The sequence below is a fragment of the Eumetopias jubatus genome, unplaced genomic scaffold (genome assembly GCF_037043125.1).
Source record: "Eumetopias jubatus isolate StellerSeaLion01/CBP00866 unplaced genomic scaffold, mEumJub1_p1.0 scaffold_10, whole genome shotgun sequence".
In the NCBI taxonomy this organism is placed as follows: domain Eukaryota; kingdom Metazoa; phylum Chordata; class Mammalia; order Carnivora; family Otariidae; genus Eumetopias; species Eumetopias jubatus.
In genome coordinates this window covers 12,950,506-12,969,515 of record NW_028274816.1, presented here as the reverse complement: position 1 = coordinate 12,969,515, position 19,010 = coordinate 12,950,506, and the positions used below count along the sequence as shown (strand labels likewise).

Below are 19,010 nucleotides of genomic sequence, written 5' to 3'. Positions count from 1 at the left end.
CAGGGCTCACATTTATGTCTCTCCAAAAACTAATGGATATTTAAAAATAATATATCTGCCAAGTAACTGGAATTTAAATAAAAACTTTAAAAAATGAAAACAAGAGGGGCGCCCGGGTGGCTCAGTTGGTTAAGCAGCTGCCTTCGGCTCAGGTCATGATCCCAGGGTCCAGGGATCGAGTCCCGCATCGGGCTCCCTGTTCAGCGGGGAGCCTGCTTCTCCCTCTCCCTCTGCCTGCTGCTCCCCCTGTTTGTGCTCGCTCGCTCGCTCTCTCGTCAAATAAATAAATAAAATCTTAAATATATATATATATATATCTGCTGAGGGGCACCTGGGTGGCTCAGTTGGTTAAGCATCTGCCTTCGGCTCAGGTCATGATCCTAGGGTCCTGGGATCGAGCCCTGCATCAGGCTAACTGCTTGGCCAGGAGCCTGCTTCTCCTCCTCCCCCTGCCCCCCGCCACTTGTGATCTCTCTCTCTCTGTGTCAAATAAATAAATCTTTAAAAAAATATGCTGAGCATTGGTAATGGTGGGCTGATGCTGATAACTTTTTGCTCTTAGAATTTACTTTTTTTTTTTAAGGGGGGCCTAGGAGGGGCAGAGGGAGAGGGAGAGAGACAATCTTAAGCAGAGAGCAGAGAGACAGTCTGGGTGTGGAGCCCAACTCGGGGCTCAATCTCAAACCCTGAGATCATGACCTGAGCTGAAATCAAGAGTCAGAGGCTTGACTGAGCCACCCAGGCACCCCTAGAATTTACTTTTAAAAAGCACATTGAGTGAAGAGTCCCCCTTCAACATTATATATCCTCTTCCATCTAGTTCTTCTGAGAGGGAAACAGTATTATACATTTCTTTTGCATATATCCAGAGCTATTGTATGTATATACAAGCAATTATAAATATATTCTTTTAAAAATAAAAAATCTTATTATAGGCAACTTAAAACATATTCAAACGTTGAGATAATAGAATAATGAACCCCATCATGTAGCTTCAACAATTTTTAACACTTGTCCAATCTTATTTATACCTTCTCAACTGTAGTGTTTTGAGGCAAATACCAGACATTATATTGTTTTGTCAATAATTCTTCTTTATCCCTAAAAAAATAAGAGTTCTTTGTTTTTTAACAAGATTACAATACCATTATCACACCTAAAATAATTACAATAATTTCTAAATATTATCAGATAGCAAATTAGTATTCATTTTCCCCAGTTTTCTCATAATATTTTTTTCTTGACAATTGATTTTTTAAAAATCAGGATTCAAGCGAGGATCAGACATACATTGTATTTGCCCTATATGGCTTTTAAAAAAATATTGAGATGGACGATAAAATTCATTCTTTTAAAGGACACAATTCAGTGGTTTTTAGTATGTTTCCAGGAATGTGTATTCATCACCACTATTTAATTCCAAAACATTTTCATCACCCCAAAAAGGGGCCCCATACCCCTTAACAGTTACTCCCCATTCTTCCCTCTCCCCAGCCACTGGCAACCACTCTTCTACTTTTCTCTATGGATTTGCCTTTTCTGGACATTTCATATAAATGAAATCATGCAGTATGTGGTTTTTTTGTGTCTAGCTTCTTTTCTTTTTTTTTTTTTTAAAGATTATTTGAGAGAGAGAGAATGAGAGAGCATGAGAGGGAAGAGGGTCAGAGGGAGAAGCAGACCCCCCGCTGAGCAGGGAGCCTGATGTGGGACTCGATCCCGGGACTCCAGGATCGTGACCTGAGCTGAAGGCAGTCACTTAACCAACTGAGCCACCCAGGCGCCCTCTAGCTTCTTTTCATTTAACCTTTTCACTTTACAAAGGTCATCCATGTTGTAACATGTTTTGGTACTTTTTACAGCTGAATGATCTTCCATTGAATGGTATGCTGCATTTTGTTTGTCCAGTCATCAGTTGATTGGCATTTGGGTTGTTCACACTTTTTGGCTCTTCTGAATGATGCTGCTGTGAACATTCGTGTACAAATTTTTGTGTGAACAACTGTTTTCAGTTCTCTTGGGTATATACGTAGGAATGGCATTTCTAGGTCATATGGTAACTCTATGTTTATATGGTTGACTTTTTGAGGAATTGCCAAATTGTTTTCTCACGCAGCTGCACCATTTTTACGTTCTATCAGCAATATAGAAAGGTTCCAGTTTCTTTATATCCTTTTTTCAAAAATATTTATTTGAGAGAGAGCACAAGGGAGAAAGAGGAGGAGAGCAGGGGGGAGGGCCAGAGGGAGAGGGAGAAGCACTCTCTGCTCAGCAGGGAGCCCGATGTAGGGCTCAATCCCAGGACCCTGAGACCAGGACCCGAGCCAAAGGCAGACCCCCAACCCACTGAGCCACCTAGGCATCCCTTTACATCCTTATCAACACTTGCTATTTTCTTTTTTATTCTGTTCATTTTTGTGGGTGTGAAGTGATATTTCATTTCCCTAATGACTAATGATGATGGCATTATGTACTTATTGGTCATTTGTATATCTTCTTTGGAGAAATATTTACTCAAATCCTGAGCCTATTTTTAAATTGGGTTACTTTTTAATGTTGAGTTGTAAGAATTCTTTATATATTCTGGATATTAGACATTTGTCAGATATATGATTTACAAATATTGTCTTCCTTACTGTGGGTTTCATTTTCTTTGATAGAGTCCTTTGGAGCACAAAATTTTTAAATTTTGAGGACATCTAATTTAATCTATTTTTTCTTTGGCTTGCTTATGCTTTAGGTGTCATATCTGAGAAACCATTGCCTAACCCATGGTCATGAAAACTTAGATGTATGTTTTCTTCTAAAAGTTTTATGGTTTTAGCTCTTACATTTTGGTCTTTGATCCATTTTGAGTTATTTTTTGTTTGTGGTTTGAAGTAGGGATGCATTTTCATTCTGTGTGTATATCCAGTTGGTCTGCACCATTTGTTGAAAAGACTGTTTTTACCAGACTGAATTGTCATGGCATTTTTGCTAAAAATCAGTTATCTAACATGTATGGGTTTATTTCTGGACTCTCCTCTTCCATTGATCTGTATGTCTATCCTTATGCCATTAGCACACAGTCTTGATCACTATAGCCTTGTAGCAAGTTCTGAAATTGGGAAGTGTGAGTTCTCCAAATTTGTTCTCTTTCAAGATCATTTTGGTTATTCGAGGTCTCTTGCAAATCCATATGAATTTTGGGATCAACTTATCAATTTCAGTAAAAAAGGCAGTTGGGATTTTGATAGGCATCGCTTGAATCTGTAGATCAGTCTGAGAATATTGCCATCATACGGCATCTTTACAATAGGCTATTATGTCTTTTAAGTCGCATTTGACCTATAAGTTCTTTTGTATTTATTTTTTTGTTTCCTTTGTTTTTGTGAAGAAACTGGGTCTTTGTCTTGTGAGTTTGCCATACTCTAGATTTTGCTGATTGTGTCTCTATGGTGTTCCTTTATTCCTCTGTTTCCTGTAAAATGGTAATTAGATCTAGAGCTCAGTCAATTCAAGTTGATTTTTTGGCAAGAATACTTCATATGTTGGTTTGTGCTCCCTATCATCATCAGCATTGTTATTTTAATTAATATACTCTTCTATTCATTGCTTAATTCACATGTACCTTGGGGATCATTACATATCTGTACACAAAGAGCTTCATTCTTTTTTAAGACTATATAGTATTCCATTATATGGTTGCACCATAGTATATTTATCCAATTTTTTAAATAAAGATTTATTTATTTTAGAGAGCTCACACACGCAAGTTGGGGTAGGGACAGAGGGAGAGGGAGAGAGAGAATCTCAAGCAGATTCCCCGCTGAGCATGGGGCCTGGTGCAGGGATCTGTCTCACAATCCTGAGATCATGACCTGAGCCAAAATCAAGAGTCAGATGCTTAACCAACTGAGCCACCCAGGTGCTCCATCCTGCTTTTTATGATGAACATTTAGATTGTTTCCATTTTTTCTCTGGTACGAGGTTTCATTAAATAACTTTGTACATGTATCATTTGTCACATTCATGCTATATTAGGGTAGATACTTAAAGGAATTATTGGGACAGAGAGGATATAAATTTGTAATTCAGATAAATGTTGCAAAATTGCCCTGCAAAGAAGTTATCCCAGTTTACATTCTCATCAGCAATGTAGGAGCTCCATTTCACTGATATCTTTTTAATATATAGGAAACTTGCTAAATTGGCTGCTTAAATAGGATTACGTATATATTGTGTGTGTATACACATAGGTATATAAAACTTTACAGAAATCTTAAACATACTTCAATTAGTTAACTAGTAGCCCTGTATCTGGTGCTTATTCCCTTGTAGGAACTATTCGCATCAGTCAGTAGAAAGGAAAACTTGTGTGGCTTTTTAAAACTATCTCAGGTAGACACGTTTCAGAGCCACCTTTCTTAATCCCTTTGTCCTCCCCCACTCCATTCTCACAGTAGCATTCTTAGAGCTGGGCATGAAATACCCTCTTTTGCTAGAAGCTAAGGCCCCACAGGAAGAATACCCCTGAAAGCTTGCTTGAGAGTCTTGTCCTTGGCAGTAGAAGGCTTTGCCCCTTTCGTCCTCCCAGAAGGTAGCTCTGTAACCGTAATGGAGATTCAGGTTTCTCCCACTGGAGGCTCTGGACTTAAGCTCCAAGCAGAGCCAATGAATGAATGCACAGTTGGCCCCATTGACTCTCAAGTCACGCATCTCTTTGAATCCCAAGGACATTCTCTATTAGTAATTTTCGGTGTTAATTTGGTATGACAACGTGGTCCTGCAAATGCAGAAGTTGGCAGGAACTTCACCAAATGGGTGAGATCAGAGGGCACCATTTTGTTCTCTTTGGACAGTGTAACTATTTTTGGAATGAAATTTGTCAGAATTGCAGTCTCTTTTCTTTCTTGAAACCTAGATAATCGAGAGATTTGGGCTTTTGGCTTAAACTGCTGATGCCACCATGGTCCACATTCCTTGGTTTCATTTCGTTCTTCCTTTCTTTCTTTCCTTTCCTTCCCTTTCCTTTCTTTCCTTCCCTTTCCTCCCTTCCCTCCCCCTCCCCTTCCCGTTGCCCCTCCCCCCGCCCCTCTCCCTCCCTTTCCCCCTCCCCTTTCTTCCTTCCTTGCTTCCTTCCTCTTTTTTTCTTTAGATTTATTTATTCATTTGGGGTGGGGAGAGAGACTTTCAAGCAGAGTCACCGGTGAGTGCAGGACTCAGTCTCATGACCCCTGAGATCATGATCTGAGCTGAAATCAAGAGTCAGATGCTTAACTGACTGAGCCACCCAGGCACCCCTCCTTGGTTTTATTTCTGTGGCTGGCTTCCATCCTTCCCTTAGGCCAGCTCTAGTCTTACACAGGTACTCTGAACTCAGTCTTCCTTTTGTATCTAAGATAGAGCCTAAAATTCAGTTCACCCTTGAAATACTTAATAAAATGACATCTCACTGAACAGCTTCACATTAATTATTTTTCTGAGTAAATGGTTCATACCCTTATAAGATAGGTTTTTTTTTTTAAAACCAAATCATACTTTTTTTTTTTAAGATTTTGTTTATTTATTTGAGAGAGAGAGGGAGAGAGAGTGCACAAGCAGAGAGGAGAGGGAGAAGCAGGCTCCCTGCTGAGCTGGGATGTGGGGCTTGATCCTAGGGATCATGACCTGAGCCGAAGGCAGATGCCTAACCAACTGAGCCACCCAGGCGCCCCTATTCTCCCAAGTTTAAATTCCATTTGTTCTTTTTCTGTCCACTTTTTTTTTTTTTTTAAGATTTTATTTATTTATCTGACAGAGAGACAGTGAGAGAGAGAACACAAGCAGGGGGAGTAGGAGAGGGAGAAGCAGGCTTCCCGCGGAGCAGGGAGCCCGATGCGGGGCTCGATCCCAGGACCCTGGGATCATGACCTGAGCCGAAGGCAGACGCTTAACGACTGAGCCACCCAGGTGCCCCTGTCCACTTCTTTTTAAAGTTGTTTATTTTAGAGAGAGCACAAGTGAGCACGGGGGGAGGACCAGAGGGAGAGGGAGAGTCCTCAAGCAGACTCCTTGCTGAGCACGGAACCCAACGTAGGACTTGATCTCATGACCCCAAGATCGTGACCTGAGCCAAAATCACAAGTTGGACGCTCAACCCACAGCCACCCAGGCACCTCTGTCCCCTTTTCTGTTCAGTGGTTGGTTGGTTGGTTTTGGAAAAACTCTTTATATCCCAAAGAAGTCTGCTTTTGTGATATCTGTTGCATCTATCTGCCTCTGCTTTCCTGTAGTCTCGTCACCATCTCTGTGAGCAGTGTCACCTCTCATGTCACTTGTCTGTGTCTCCGTGTTTCACTGCTGCCTTTCTTCAGCAGCTTCTCTTCCCCTATTAGAACTTCCTGTAAGACAAGCGAATACACTGAGCTCCTGAACTCTGTGTATTGGCCGCTGGAGATCTCTTTTCGTTTCTCAGTGGTATTTTTGACTTACTCCTGACTTCATATACTTGGAACCATGTATCCTTTTCACATTTCGTTAGGGGCTTGTTAAGGCAAAAGCCTAGAAAGATACATGCTTGTCAGCCTGAGACAGGTTTGAACTCCAACCCTTACCCTACAGTGAGCTCTGGTATTGTTTTAGTACATTATTATTATTATTATTATTATTATTATTATTATTATTAGAGCATACATGCATGAGTGGGAGGGGGGTTGAGTAGAGGGAGAGAGAGGATCTTATTTTTTTTTTTAGATTTTTTATTTATTTATTTGACAGAGACACAGCAAGAGAGAGAGCACAAGCAGGGGGAGCAGGAGAGGGAGAAGCAGACTCCCCTCTGAGCAGGGAGCCCGATGCGGGGCTCAATCCCAGGACCCTGGGATCATGACCCGAGCCAAAGGCAGATGCTTAACGACTGAGCCACCCAGGCGCCCAGAGAGAGAGGATCCTAAGCAGGCTCCATGCCCAGCTCGGAGCCTGACGTGGGGCTCGATCTCATGACCTGAGCCAAAACAAAGAGTTGGATGCTTAACCGACTGAGCCACCCAATCGTCCCAGTTTTTTGATTCAGATTTGGTTTAACATTTTTTACTCTCAGTGGCCTTTAACCTTGGCCTAGTCGTTTGACCCCCCTCATCAGTAAAATGGGGGATACCTACATATCAGGTTGTTGTAGAGATTCATTGAGGCTGGAAATATTTAGAGGCAATGAGAGGGATGGAGTAGAGTTCTTAACTTTTCTTCTCACCCTCAAGTCCCCACGTTTCCTACACGTTTCCTAGATTGAGGCTTTCCATCACTGAGGTGCTGCCGTGGCTCTGGGTTTCCCAGGGCGAAAAGAGCCCTGCCTACTTGGTCACATTCTGCACCATCTTAAAATGTTCTCTGAGCGTGGTGTCAGTTTTGTCAACAGTAAAAAAGGAACACGGCTGTCGGATGCAGGTGCCGGTGGTGCTGACTGCATAGGGTGGTTGGGGCTTCATGGTAAAGCCTGGGGCACAGTGCCCAGTGCCGTGGCCAGCACCCGTCAGCTCCGGGAAAGGAGGTGAAGTCACGGCCCTTCCTCCTGTCTTGCAGAAGCCCCATCCTGCATGTCTCTCGGCAGCACGTCCCTGAGCGCCCCTTCCATCCACTGTCCCTCCGCAGCGGTCTGCATCGGCATCCTCCCGGGCTTGGGTGCCTACTCCGGGAGCAGCGACTCCGAGTCCAGCTCCGACAGCGAAGGCACGATCAACGCCACCGGCAAGATCGTCTCCTCCATCTTCCGAACCAACACCTTCCTCGAGGCTCCGTAGCTCCTGTGTCCCCCCTCCCGCCCCGACCCCGCCAGAGCTCCTGCCCAAGAGTAGGCCGGACGGTTTGTTCCAACTCCGGGCACCAGCTCCCTCAGAACTCCTTTGCCCGCTTCCTGTGCACACCGTGACATTCTTAGCCTCATCTAAAAATGTGCCAGAATTCACTTGTGGCCCACCTTGTGTTTGGTCTCTCTTTCCACTCCAGTGCAGATGTCCAGACCTGTCCCGCTGCCTCTTTCCTCGCTGCCGTGGTGGGGAGGGGGCCGCGGCTCCGCAGAGATTCCCCTGAAAATGCCCTGGGAAGACAGGCACCCACTGGGATGCAGAGTGTCTGGATGCCGTTGCTTTCTTGTTTTCTCCTTTGTTTCCTTTCCCAACAGCACAGAGAAGCAAGGGCAGTTACGGGACAGGTATCATCTATACCTTCTCTTCCAGCAGAACACACCATGTGGTTGTACTGCGTGGTGGTGCATGTTGGGGGGCTGGGGGGAGGAGGGCCCCAGGTGATGGACTGCTGCACTCCCTTGCAACTAACGGATTCTTGATGTTGTGTGACTAAGTAAAGATTATAAACTACATCTTCTGGGGGTGTCGCTTAGCGCTCATCACTCATTGTGGAGTTTTTCCGTATTCCTCCTTCCTTCTTCTCCCTCCATCCAGCGCCATTTAAGACCCTAAACCTTAGAGAAATGAACATGGGCCTATTTCATCATGGCCAGAAAGCAGAAGTGCGGGTAGGTATGTAGAAATATTTAGAGGCAATGAGATGACTTATTTCTAGCAGCTTCTGGAATTCTGAGTGCCAACCAGTGGGACACACCTGCATATTCTGACCACTCTGTGCTCTGTTGACGCCCCTCTCTGGTCGGTATGCTTATAGTTGAGGCTTCTAACTGTGCAAGCTCTTTCTGGCCTAAAGGTGCTGCCCTGTCCTTGCCTCCTCTCTCTTCCTGCACAGGGCAGCTTCAAGACTGTGAGCAGCCAAGACCTCTGTCTCCTAAAGGAGGCAGACGCTCTCCCTCTGGGATGGAGAGAGATGAGGTTAGAGGGAGGCATGGGCTTGAAAAACAAACAAACAAATCTGTAGGCTCCCCTGCTCCAGGAGAATGAGTCTGTACAGTTCTCTCTTCCCCTGGGTTCCTACGTCAATTGTTTCTACTTCTTTGGGTGTGAGATGGAGAGAGACACACACAGAATGTGTTGACACTGTGATGCTGGCAGGCAGAGCAGCTACTCATTTTTAATGTGGGCAGAGAGGCCCCTGGCTCTCCTCCAACCCACTGCTTTTCCCCTTCCAATGCAGTGACACTCGTGCCCGTTAGCAGATGGTGACTTCCCTTCACCCATAAGCGATGCCTTGTGAATCCTTCCTCCTTTTCAGGACCGCTCCATGCTAATTGTTCCTGACTGTCAGCACAGGCGCCTCAGCTCCATCCTAACAGACAAGACATTTAGGTAAAACTGTGTAGGCACCTTCTGCTTCTCTGCTCCATTGTTCCTGCGATTGAGCTGTCGTCCTTGCAGCGCGCGCACCATTTCGTGAGGCAGACCGAGGAGTCAGGGGCACCATCTCTATGTGGTTTGACTTTTTTTTTTTTTTTAAGATTTTATTTATTTGCAAAAGAGCGCACGAGCGGGGGTGGGGGGCAGAGGGAGAGGGAGAAGCAGGCTCCCCACTGAGCCAGGATCCCAACGAGGGGCTCAATCCCAGGACCCTGGGATCATGACCTGAGCCGAAGGCAGACGCTTAACCATCTGAGCCACCCAGGCGTCCCTTTGGTTTGACTTTTAAGAAGCCATTACTATTACCTCGTGGCCTCTGTTGGGAGAAGGGACAAAAGGTTGTAGGGATTAAAACTGTACATTAACTTGAAAGCTAATGCACCTGTCCGAGAATAAGATCTTGTGCTCCCAACTCCCTCTCCATCTACTATAAGCTAGATTGTGTTGAGAAAGTTGAGGCTCCTCAGATGGAGATTTCTGGTCTGTGGTGTCACAGGGGAGGCTGAGAGTCGGTGGTGATCCTCTCATCGTGTTCATTGTACCTGTTGGTGTAGAGTCCTGGAATGGAGACACACGTGCCGTAGAACCGTAACTAGCAGAGCAGGACCTGGTCTCCCCGGTAGAGGAAGCAGCCTTGAAAAGCATCTAGTGTAGACAGTGTGGTTCCAACCCAAAGAAGGATAGAAAAAACAGGGACTGCTTTAATCCATAAAGTGCAGCCCTCGGGCCTGAATAAATAATTGGGGTTTTATAACTAGGTAATAAGGGCTAAAGACAAAGTGTGTGGTGGGGTTTCTTTAAACCTGCTTACATTGTCCTGAGTGGTAGTATTCTTGCAACTCTTGAACCAGGCAAGGGAGAAAGCCTGTTTGCCAGTTCTGTCTGGATTTTCTAGCCTGTGTCATACCACGCCCTCTCAACCACTTCTGATTTTGGACCCTGTTACCCGCTCGGGTGGGGAGAAAGTGTGAAATTGAAAGCATCCATTTTTCCAAGTATAAAAAGGGGGGACTGATGTGACTGGATCCAGAGACGACCTGGCAGTCTTACAGATGCCTTCCCTGGTCTCAGGACCCAGGAGGAGAGAAGAGCTGGCTTCAGGTGCATCTTAGACTGGAAGTTGGGCCCCTAACTAGGGGTGACCTGGGCCAGCTCTTTGCATCCTTGTTCCTTCCACTCTCCACCTGGGGTTCTTCCCTTCTGGCTACCTCCTTTCTACCCAGGACAAGCTGCTTTTGCTTCAGACTTCTGCCCATTGCTTCTGCTTCTCCCTGGGAACTAAGCCTAGTTCCCCCTTCCCTGGATATGCTGCAGTGATTAGGAGCTTAGAGCCAGACATTTACTAGCTGGGTCAGTGGGGCAAGGTCCTTAACCTCTCGGGGCTTCAGTTTCATCCTTGGTAAATAGAAATAATGATACCAACTTTCTAGTGAGGGTGAAAGCTAGTCTGGGTTAGGTACTTGGTGTGGGATCTGGCTCAGAGTGTTCAGTAAATGGTAGCCATCCTCAATAGCCCTGATCCTGCTGGCCTCTCCTGTTTCTGGGTAGGGTGTCCAGAGCTTCTGTTAGTGGTGATGTATGGTAGGTCTTCCCGTCCTACTGGCATTCCTCAGTTGCAGCTAGAACGTCGACATGATGAAGGGTCTGATCTGGTCGTCAGAGCTCCAACCACCAGCTTCTGCTGTATGCTTCCCTCTCAGCTAAATGTTAATTGCTTAGGCACACCCGGTTCCTTGGCTCGGGTGTCCTACTCGTGGGTATATGGCTCAGCTGTTGTCTTAAGCCCCTTCCAGAAAAACAAAAAGGAGAGCTTAATGGCAGTGCACCATCATTTGGACTTGAGTGTTGTCTTGATTTTCTGGCGTGCCCAGCCTACTTAAGCGTAACGGTGTGGAATGTAGGTTCTGCTTGGTGGGAGGCTAGAATCTTGGCAACATCCTTGTAGTCACAGGGTGAACACAAGCCAGTTGCACATTCATGCCTTAGTGACGCTGGCAAGGGCTGACATTTTGCTCCCTTACGTGCTGGAGCTATGGTTTAAGGAGAATGGGAGTGTCACAGCAGTGACAGGCAGAATGTGTCCAGCCTCACAGCTTTGTAGAGAAGGGCAGCAAAACCCAGAGACAGCCACCAAAACCCAGAGACAGCCACCACTCTGAGCTGTTGGCGGGGCTTCACCCTTGCTATTTCAGTAACAGGCACATCATTATGCCTTCTGTGGATTTGTTTCAGTCATTCGATACTGAGGCTTGCTATGTGTGTGCCAGGCACTGTTTGGGACATTTGTTTGTTTTTTTAAGATTTTATTTATTTGAGAGAGAGAGAGAGCACACAAACAGGGGAGGGGTAGAGGGGCAGAGGGACAAGCAGATTCCCTGCTGAGCAGGGAGCCCGACTCGGGGCTCAATCCCAGACGCTGAGATCATGACCTGAGCCACACACGTGCCCCAGTTTGGGACATTTGTGGACCATTTTTATGGCCTGTAGTGTCTTTCATCCTAAAAAAAAAGCCCTGTGAAGCAGCCCTTCTCTACATTTGATAGAGAAAATCAAAATTCATAGTGGTTCAGTGACTTGCGTGAGGTTGCACAGTTAGTTGACAGAACCAGAATTTTATTTGAACCTTTAACTCTTTAAGTTTGGCTTTCTGTGGTTTCAGTGAAATTTTTAAACAAATGCTAGTGCCCAGGCCTCAGCAGCAGTGATGGAAGGGTGAAGGGATCTTTCCGATTTCCAAGTTCACTTTTCAGCTTGCTATCCATGTACCAAGAACCAAGTATCAGCATCACCAAGGCTCTGTTTGTTTTTATTGAGATATTATTGATATTAGTTTCAGGTGACAATTCAGTATGTATACATATTGCAGAATGGTCCATCCATTTTTCTTGTGATGAGAGCTTTTAAGATCTACGCTCTTGGCAGCTTTCTGATACACAGTACAGTATTAACTATAGTCACCAGGCTGTATATTACATCCCCGGGACTTATTTTGGTTTGTTTGTTTTTTTTAAGTGGTGATTTGGCCTGGTCAGGAGTTTGGGTGCATTCCTTTCCCCTGTGAACTTGAGCCAGCTGGGAGAGGGCTTGCTTGACTGATCCACTCAGCCTGGGCAGAGAAGGGGGAAGAAAGCAGAGATGTCGGGGTCTGCTCCCATGAAGCTTGGAGGTGAGGGCCGTGGCCACCACACCTGAGGTAGGTGGTCCATAAGAGTTTGAGCATTTGGGATGGACACTAGCATAAGGCAGGGATTCGACAGTAACATGGCCCAATAGATGTCTATCTTTCCGGTTTTACCAGTGTGGTAAATTCCTCCCGGGGCGGGGGGGGAGTGTAAGGGAGAAGTCTGTATGAGAAGTGGTCCCCCCAATAACACCTGTCCCCTGAGGGCTAAGAAGGGGATGTGGGGCTGGGAGGAGAGGCTGCTCCCCTTTAGAGACTTCTGGTCCATCATAGCTTGACAGATTAGGGGGTATGGCTCAGGGATAAAGCATTTGACTGCAGAACTTGACAGATTATTCCAGGCTTGGATGGGTACAAACTTCCCTGGATGTGACATCCAGCTAGACTCACTTCAGCTGCTGAACAGGTGGGCAAACAAGCAGACTTGTGCTGTTGTTCTTAACACCCAGTCTTAAAGCTGGCCCAAGCAAGGGTTAGGCACGAACCTAACCTGGATGGGATTCCATCCATGTTGCCAGCTGGCCCCATGGGCCACTGTGCTGTGATTTCCCAGAGGTCCTTGGGGAAGTGGGGCGCCATGCAGTCCTGCAGCCCTCTCAGAAGTGAAGGAGTCCCTAAAGGATATTTCAACTCACTTTTGGTGGCTGCAGAACCATCAGGGCATTGGAAGCTGAGGATAAAGATCTCCCTCACTTGCTGTCAGCATGTAGACAGGGGTCCTTGAGGCTACCAGGCACCTGGAGGTGGGAACCTTCCTGGTGGTGCCCAGCTCTAGAGGGCCCCAGTGACGACGACTGACCTGGGAGAGGGTCAGGGTAATAGACCTCCCAGATTGAGTGCAGAGAAAGGATAAATTCATTAGCAACTTGAGCAGACTCCCTTGCAGAGTCAGAGGAAGATGCTGTGTAGTAAGCATAGGCTCTGGAATCGGGCAGATCTGGATGTAAGTTCTGGCTCTGCCTCTGTGAGATTTGATTAGCTTCTCTGCTCATTTCCTCATCTCTGAAATGGGCATAGGCATAGGCTCTAGGCTATTGGACGTGTTCATCAAGATTATGCCTGCAAAGCTCTTAATGCGGAGCCGGAACCAGCGCTTAGTAGAACTGTTATTGGTTGCACAGAAGCCTGGGGCACACAACTCCAATGGGGAGGTAGATGAGACAAAAGGAAGGGGAGAAGGGAGAACTGGGAGGACCCCGAGAGTGGGCCCCTGGCTGGCTTCATGAAATGGGGCCTAGAAAGGAACAGCTTAGCATCGTGCAGGCAAAGAAGCTCTCACACACTGCAGGCCACAGGGCGTACCCCGAGGCCCGGGAGGCCTGAGAGAGGAGCAAACAGGTGGCGGCGACGGCTACCTTGTGTGTGTGTGCGTGTGTGTGCGTGTGTGCGCGTGCGCACGCACACACACGTGCAGGACAGTGTGTAGATTAAGAGGAGGGCGGGTACCACACGGTAGTGGCTGGGCCTGGGGACCCCGGGATTGGTGTAGGCTCCGCAGAGGCTACGGTTGCTGGTGGGGGCCCAGGGCATTTTATCTGTCCACAGATACCTACTAAGCCTGTGCTCTGTGCCAAGTCCTGTGCCAATTTAACAGGGTGAGTACTGTGCGCATGGAACGCTGCCCCACATTGCTGGGGGAAAGAGCTTTTTATGTTTCCTTCCCCAGATCACTGACCCATCAGGTCCCAGCTGAGGGAGGCACTGACACAGGGACATTGGAAACTGCTTTTATTACCCTGAGTATAACAAATAGAACACAGTCACAGTATAAAAAAACAGAGCAGGAAGTAGGTGCAGGCAATGACACAAAGTATGCACTGGGGACACGCTCCTTTCAGGGTCTGCAGCTAGTTACTTGGAAAAAGCCAGTTAGGATTGTAAAAATTTTCTCTTTAATAACAATAATTTCACTAAAATTATACAAAGTACATTCAATACTTAAGGGGAGGGAGGAAGCCAGTTTGGCCTGGAAGCATCATCTGTTGACTCCAACAAAGGAAGCCCAGCTGGGCTGGGAGGGTGGAGGTCTGGTTGTAAAAAATAAAAACGTGGATGGGTTAAAAACAAGGCCCCCCCACCAGGAAGCAGGGTGGGCGTGCACGTTCCTGGGAGGGCGGGAGGCCCAGCCGGCATGCTGCTGCTGGGCCTGGGCTGGTGCTCAGGCGGGCTCCGAGTGGGTGGGGGGCAGGTTTTTATGCTTGAAATACTGCACGACTTGTTGGGGCAGTTCCGCCAGCACAGCTTTGGCCAAGGTCTCTTTTGCTGCCTGCGGGGCCGAGGGGGAGATAGGGTCAGTGGAAGACCGTGGTGAGGGGCGGGCTCTATGCCCAGACTGCTGTAAGAGAAGGTGTCTCTGGAGGACAGAATCAGGGCGAAGGGCCAGGGCTGTCTAGAGCTCACGTCCCTTGTCCCAGCCAAGGTCTGAAACCCCACTGCTAGCAGTGCTTTTCCTTTACATGAAGTCTCTTTTCCTTGAGCACTTGAGATGCCCGGGGATCGCGTTTTAAGATGAATATGCCTGTGGGAGGCTTTTCAGGGAAAGAGACAGTGGAGGTGAGCTGCACAGCCTACTCACCTGACATTTCCTGAGCACCTTCTTGGCCCATATAAATGGGCCAGGACTGTCTGGCTCACTGCTGAATGCTCAGCCACAGGACAGCCATGGGGAGGTGCTCAGTCAGTGTCGCCAGCCATGGGGAGGTGCTCAGTCAGTGTCCTATGCATGAATGGGGGCCTGTACCACAAAACACCAAGAGTCCCTATGGCTGAGGGCACCAAGGTCTGGAGAGGTCAGGGACTTGCCCAAGGCCACAGAGTAAGCATCTAGTTAAATAAGAGTTGGGCCCCCAGGTGATGGGACATGGGTGGCATCTGAGACTGCTCCCCCTGGGATCCTGGTGGGTCCAGCTGCTAGTGCAGTGACCTTGTGGGCCGACCTGGGGTCACCTGCAGATAGGCCCAGAGCCACCTCCAGGAACAAGGTGGGGCCACCAGTCCCCCTGCGGGGCAGGCCATCCTAAGATGCGCCTCGTTTTCTATCTGTGAAGGAGGCTGGTTGAGGTGCGACTACCCACAAAAACCTCTCTCACCCCTGGGCCTTTGCTCTCAGCCCCCCGTCTACCTGGAATGCTTTGCCCCACCTGGATAACTCCAACTTCTGGTTCAGGACCTTGGTCGGAGGGCCGGGCCTCCCTGAAACCCTGCTCTGGAGCCCCAGTGTGGGTTGGGCACCACTCCCTGGGTTCCATGAGCTTGCTGAAGCCGGTGCTCACATGGTCTTAGGGGCTCATGTGGGGGTGGGCCCTCGGGCAGCACACAATGGAGCAGAGGGCAGAGGAGCCCAAGACCTTCATCCTTATTAACGCTGGTTGCTGGGGTCCCCTAAGCACCCCCTCCCCAGCCTGGGCCCACACTCACATTGCGGAACTCTCGGAAGGGCACGAACTGCACGATATCACGGGCTGCCTCCTCCCCGGTGTGCGAGCGCAGTGTGCGGCTGTCCCCGTCCAGGAACTCCATGGCGGCAAAGTCGGCGTTGCCCACGCCCACGATGATGATGGACATGGGCAGCTTGGAAGCCTGCACCACGGCGTGCCGCGTCTCCTCCATGTCACTGATGACGCCATCCGTGATGATGAGGAGGATGAAGTATTGCTGCAGGGAAGAGGCAGCCAGGTGCTCTGAGGCCTCTGTCCCCCCTTCCTCGGCCTCCCCCAAACCCTCTGACCCCTGGGAGGAAGGCAGCTCTCCATGCCCAGCTGCCGCCAAATCCCAGCCCCGGCCCGCAGCACCCCACCCCTGCAGGCCTCTCGCCATCCAACCCTGACCTGGTCCCAGCCCGAGGCACAAACTGCTCTCTTCCCCCTGCCCTGGCTGTGCCCTTAGACGCCACAGCTCTGTGTCAGGGCCCCAAACTCCAGGCCTGGCCCTCCGGTTGCTCTGCTGTGGGACGCAGGGCAATTGGCTGATGCCACGCCTCAGCTTCATCATCTGCACGGTGGCAGCTGCTGTACCACAGTGGCACTCTGTGCCCAAGAACTGCATCCCTGGCAGGCAGGCCCATGGCCGGGGAGGGAGGCGCGTCCTGGCTGACCTGGACCGCCTCGCCTTCTCCGCTCCACACCGATCCCTGCAAGCTGCTCCTTCCCCGGCTGCAGGGCTGGCCTCTGAGACAGGCAAGCTGCCTGGCACACAGGCCAGTGCTTCTGGGCTCACACAGCACACACAGCCTCAAGGCAGTGTTACTTCTGCAGTGGTCTTTCACTGCCGCAGACTGTACCCAGGAGGGAGTCTCAGGTCGGTTCTAGTGGGCCTTTAACGCCTCTCATTTGCTCACCTTCCTTATTAACAGAGGCGGGAAGCGCAGAGCTTCAGGGGATGAGAGTTTCTAGCTAGACTTCAATACCAGGTACAACGTTTTTTACTGTTACTCTCTATATATGGCAAGTGGTAACTTTTCACTTAACAGTGGGCTATACAGTTTCCTTATAAAATTACTTAAAATACTGAATAATTAGCATGGGCATGCATGGCCATGTGAACGGGACACGGTGGGCACATGAGGTTCAGGAAGGCTCCCTAGATGGCCTGGGCCGAGGCCCCAGAATACCAAGCCGGCTGACACCTTAGTGTCAGCTCTGTTCTTAGCACCCTCTGGCCCCTTTTTAAGGAACCTGGTTTGCCCCATCCGTAAAATAAACAGAAAAGCCCTAACTGGCCCTAATATTCTTTGAGGCTTTTGCCTTCTAGTCTGATCCTTTTGGTTCTCAGGAGAGGAAAAAGGGGGCCAGACTAGTCCAGGTCATAGAGGGCAGAACTGAGCCAGACCCTAGGTCAGCACCTGGCCACCTTCTCACCCAGCAAACCATTTGCTCACTGGGAACCATACAGAGGCTACAAGTTCAGGCCCCTAGGATGCCCTACTCTCCTGCTTGTCCCCCACGCACAGCCCTAGAAGGAGCGGGCGAGCCGCTCGGAGGTGTAGACCCACCATCCTAAACCACCTCCTGCACTGTGCCTTTAAGAGACCGAGCCCTCGATGCTGGGGATACCTGTTGCCATGGAGATGGCAGCCTGGATCCCTGTAGTGGAGGGCAGCAGCTGCCAGCCCCCCATGCCTGTGGTTGGAGGGCCTTATAAGCCCATCTACACCCTTGTCCCCCCACAGCCCACCGTTGTTCCAGCACCCCTTCTGTAAATGGCCCTCTAACCCCACTCCCCTCCCGCCAGAAAGTCCAGGGCAAGATTTCCAGGGCACCTAAGCTGGCAGGAGGGAAGGCACGGAAGGTCCTGGTGAGGAGGAGGGAGGATGCCTGGCCTCAATCAACAGGTTCACCACTCAGGGTGGGACTGGCCTCCCACCCTCCCCACCCCCCACGCGGCCCTCAGCTTTCTCCTTTCACTCAACCGCACATCTATGCCAGAAGATTGGAGCCTCAGGCCTGGGCCTCCCCCAGGACTTGGATCCTCTTTCCCAGGGAGGTGGGCGCAGCCTGGGGCTGGGTTCCTGCAGGACCATGGGCACCACCTGACAGGGCGAGAAAGTCCCTGCTAATGCACCACAGTGCACAGACCCTTCCTGCCATCCTCACACTGGGATTCTGTTTTAGAGATGAGGAAAGGGGCTGAGAAGGGGGTTCAGTGACTGCTGGGAACTGGCACATTCTAGATCCATACACAAGCCTGGCCGACCCCAGAGCTGGGGCTCTTTCCACAGCGTCCCCCCTCTGCCACCCCCCCCCCTCCTGTTTTGGTGGTGCGGCCTCACCAGTAATGGGCCCCAGCAGGAGGAGCTTTCCGCACCCTCTCGCCCCACTGTCAGACGGTCTCAATGTCTAGGACAGCAGCCCAGGGAAGAGCCAGACCCATGGCCCTGGCCATGAACCCTCACTCCTTTGCGTGCCAGCCAGCCGTAATACCCACAGCCATGGGCCTATCTCAGCTTTGGGCCAGCTGGGCCAGCCTTGGCAAGGGACCTGCAGCTAACACATCCTGTGCTTCTCACCCACCCGAGGCGGAGCCTCTACATTCCACTACAACCCCAAGGCTCTACAGCCCCACCCCCAAGACAGAAATGGGAGGGGGCTGTAGACGAGAATGAAAGGCAAAACTGGGCAGGAGGAGGTGGGAAAGGGCGCTGCTGTCCCCACAGACAACCCTGGTCTGGTCTCCCCTGCCCCCAAACTTTCCCACCTCCACACCCTTCCTGGTACCCTTCTTCCTGCCTGGCATACCCTTCCAGCCACAGTTCCAAGACCCATCAGAGCATCTATGCCTCCATCCCAAGCAGGTGGAAGGCCATCCCCAGCCCCGAGCTCCACTTCCCCTGCTGGCATTACCCCTTGGCGGGGGGGCGGGGGGGGAGGTCTCCTCTGGAGATTCCTCTCCCCACTACACACCCCAAGTGCTCCTCCAGGCAGCCCCTTGTAACCCTCTTCTGCATCTCCCAGCTGCGGCCCCCCGTCCCTGCCCCAGAACCACAGCCAATCACCATCAGGTCCAACCAAAAATCAAAGCACCCAACACCATTCAAAGACGGAGTAGCTTTTGCCTTTACCCAGAGGTTCTTC

General features: G+C 49.4%; 2 protein-coding genes across 13 annotated transcripts in view; one reads left to right on the top strand and one right to left on the bottom strand.

The window, feature by feature from the left end:
- Positions 1-8,335, top strand: part of PSME3IP1 (proteasome activator subunit 3 interacting protein 1) — a 33,117-nt gene extending 24,782 nt beyond the window's left edge. For both annotated transcript variants that reach the window (XM_088027393.1, XM_088027394.1), the window contains exon 7: positions 7,540-8,335. In XM_088027393.1, coding sequence (XP_087883519.1) covers positions 7,540-7,757 — 218 coding nt within the window. In that variant the 3' untranslated portion in view covers positions 7,758-8,335. The remainder of the gene's footprint in view (positions 1-7,539) is intronic.
- Positions 8,336-14,152: 5,817 nt separating this feature from the next.
- The window catches only part of CPNE2 (copine 2), a 52,744-nt gene continuing 47,886 nt past the window's right edge, over positions 14,153-19,010 (bottom strand). For 7 of the 11 annotated variants that reach the window (XM_028091318.2, XM_088027388.1, XM_088027389.1 and 4 more), the window contains 2 exons: positions 15,859-16,095; positions 14,153-14,707 (listed from right to left, as the gene is read on the bottom strand). In XM_028091318.2, the coding sequence (XP_027947119.1) occupies positions 14,380-14,707; positions 15,859-16,095 (565 nt within the window). In that variant the 3' untranslated portion in view covers positions 14,153-14,379. Of the gene's footprint in view, positions 14,708-15,858; positions 16,096-19,010 lie in introns of those variants that run through there. The other 4 variants (XM_088027391.1, XM_028091336.2, XM_088027390.1 and 1 more) reach the window with 2 other exon arrangements.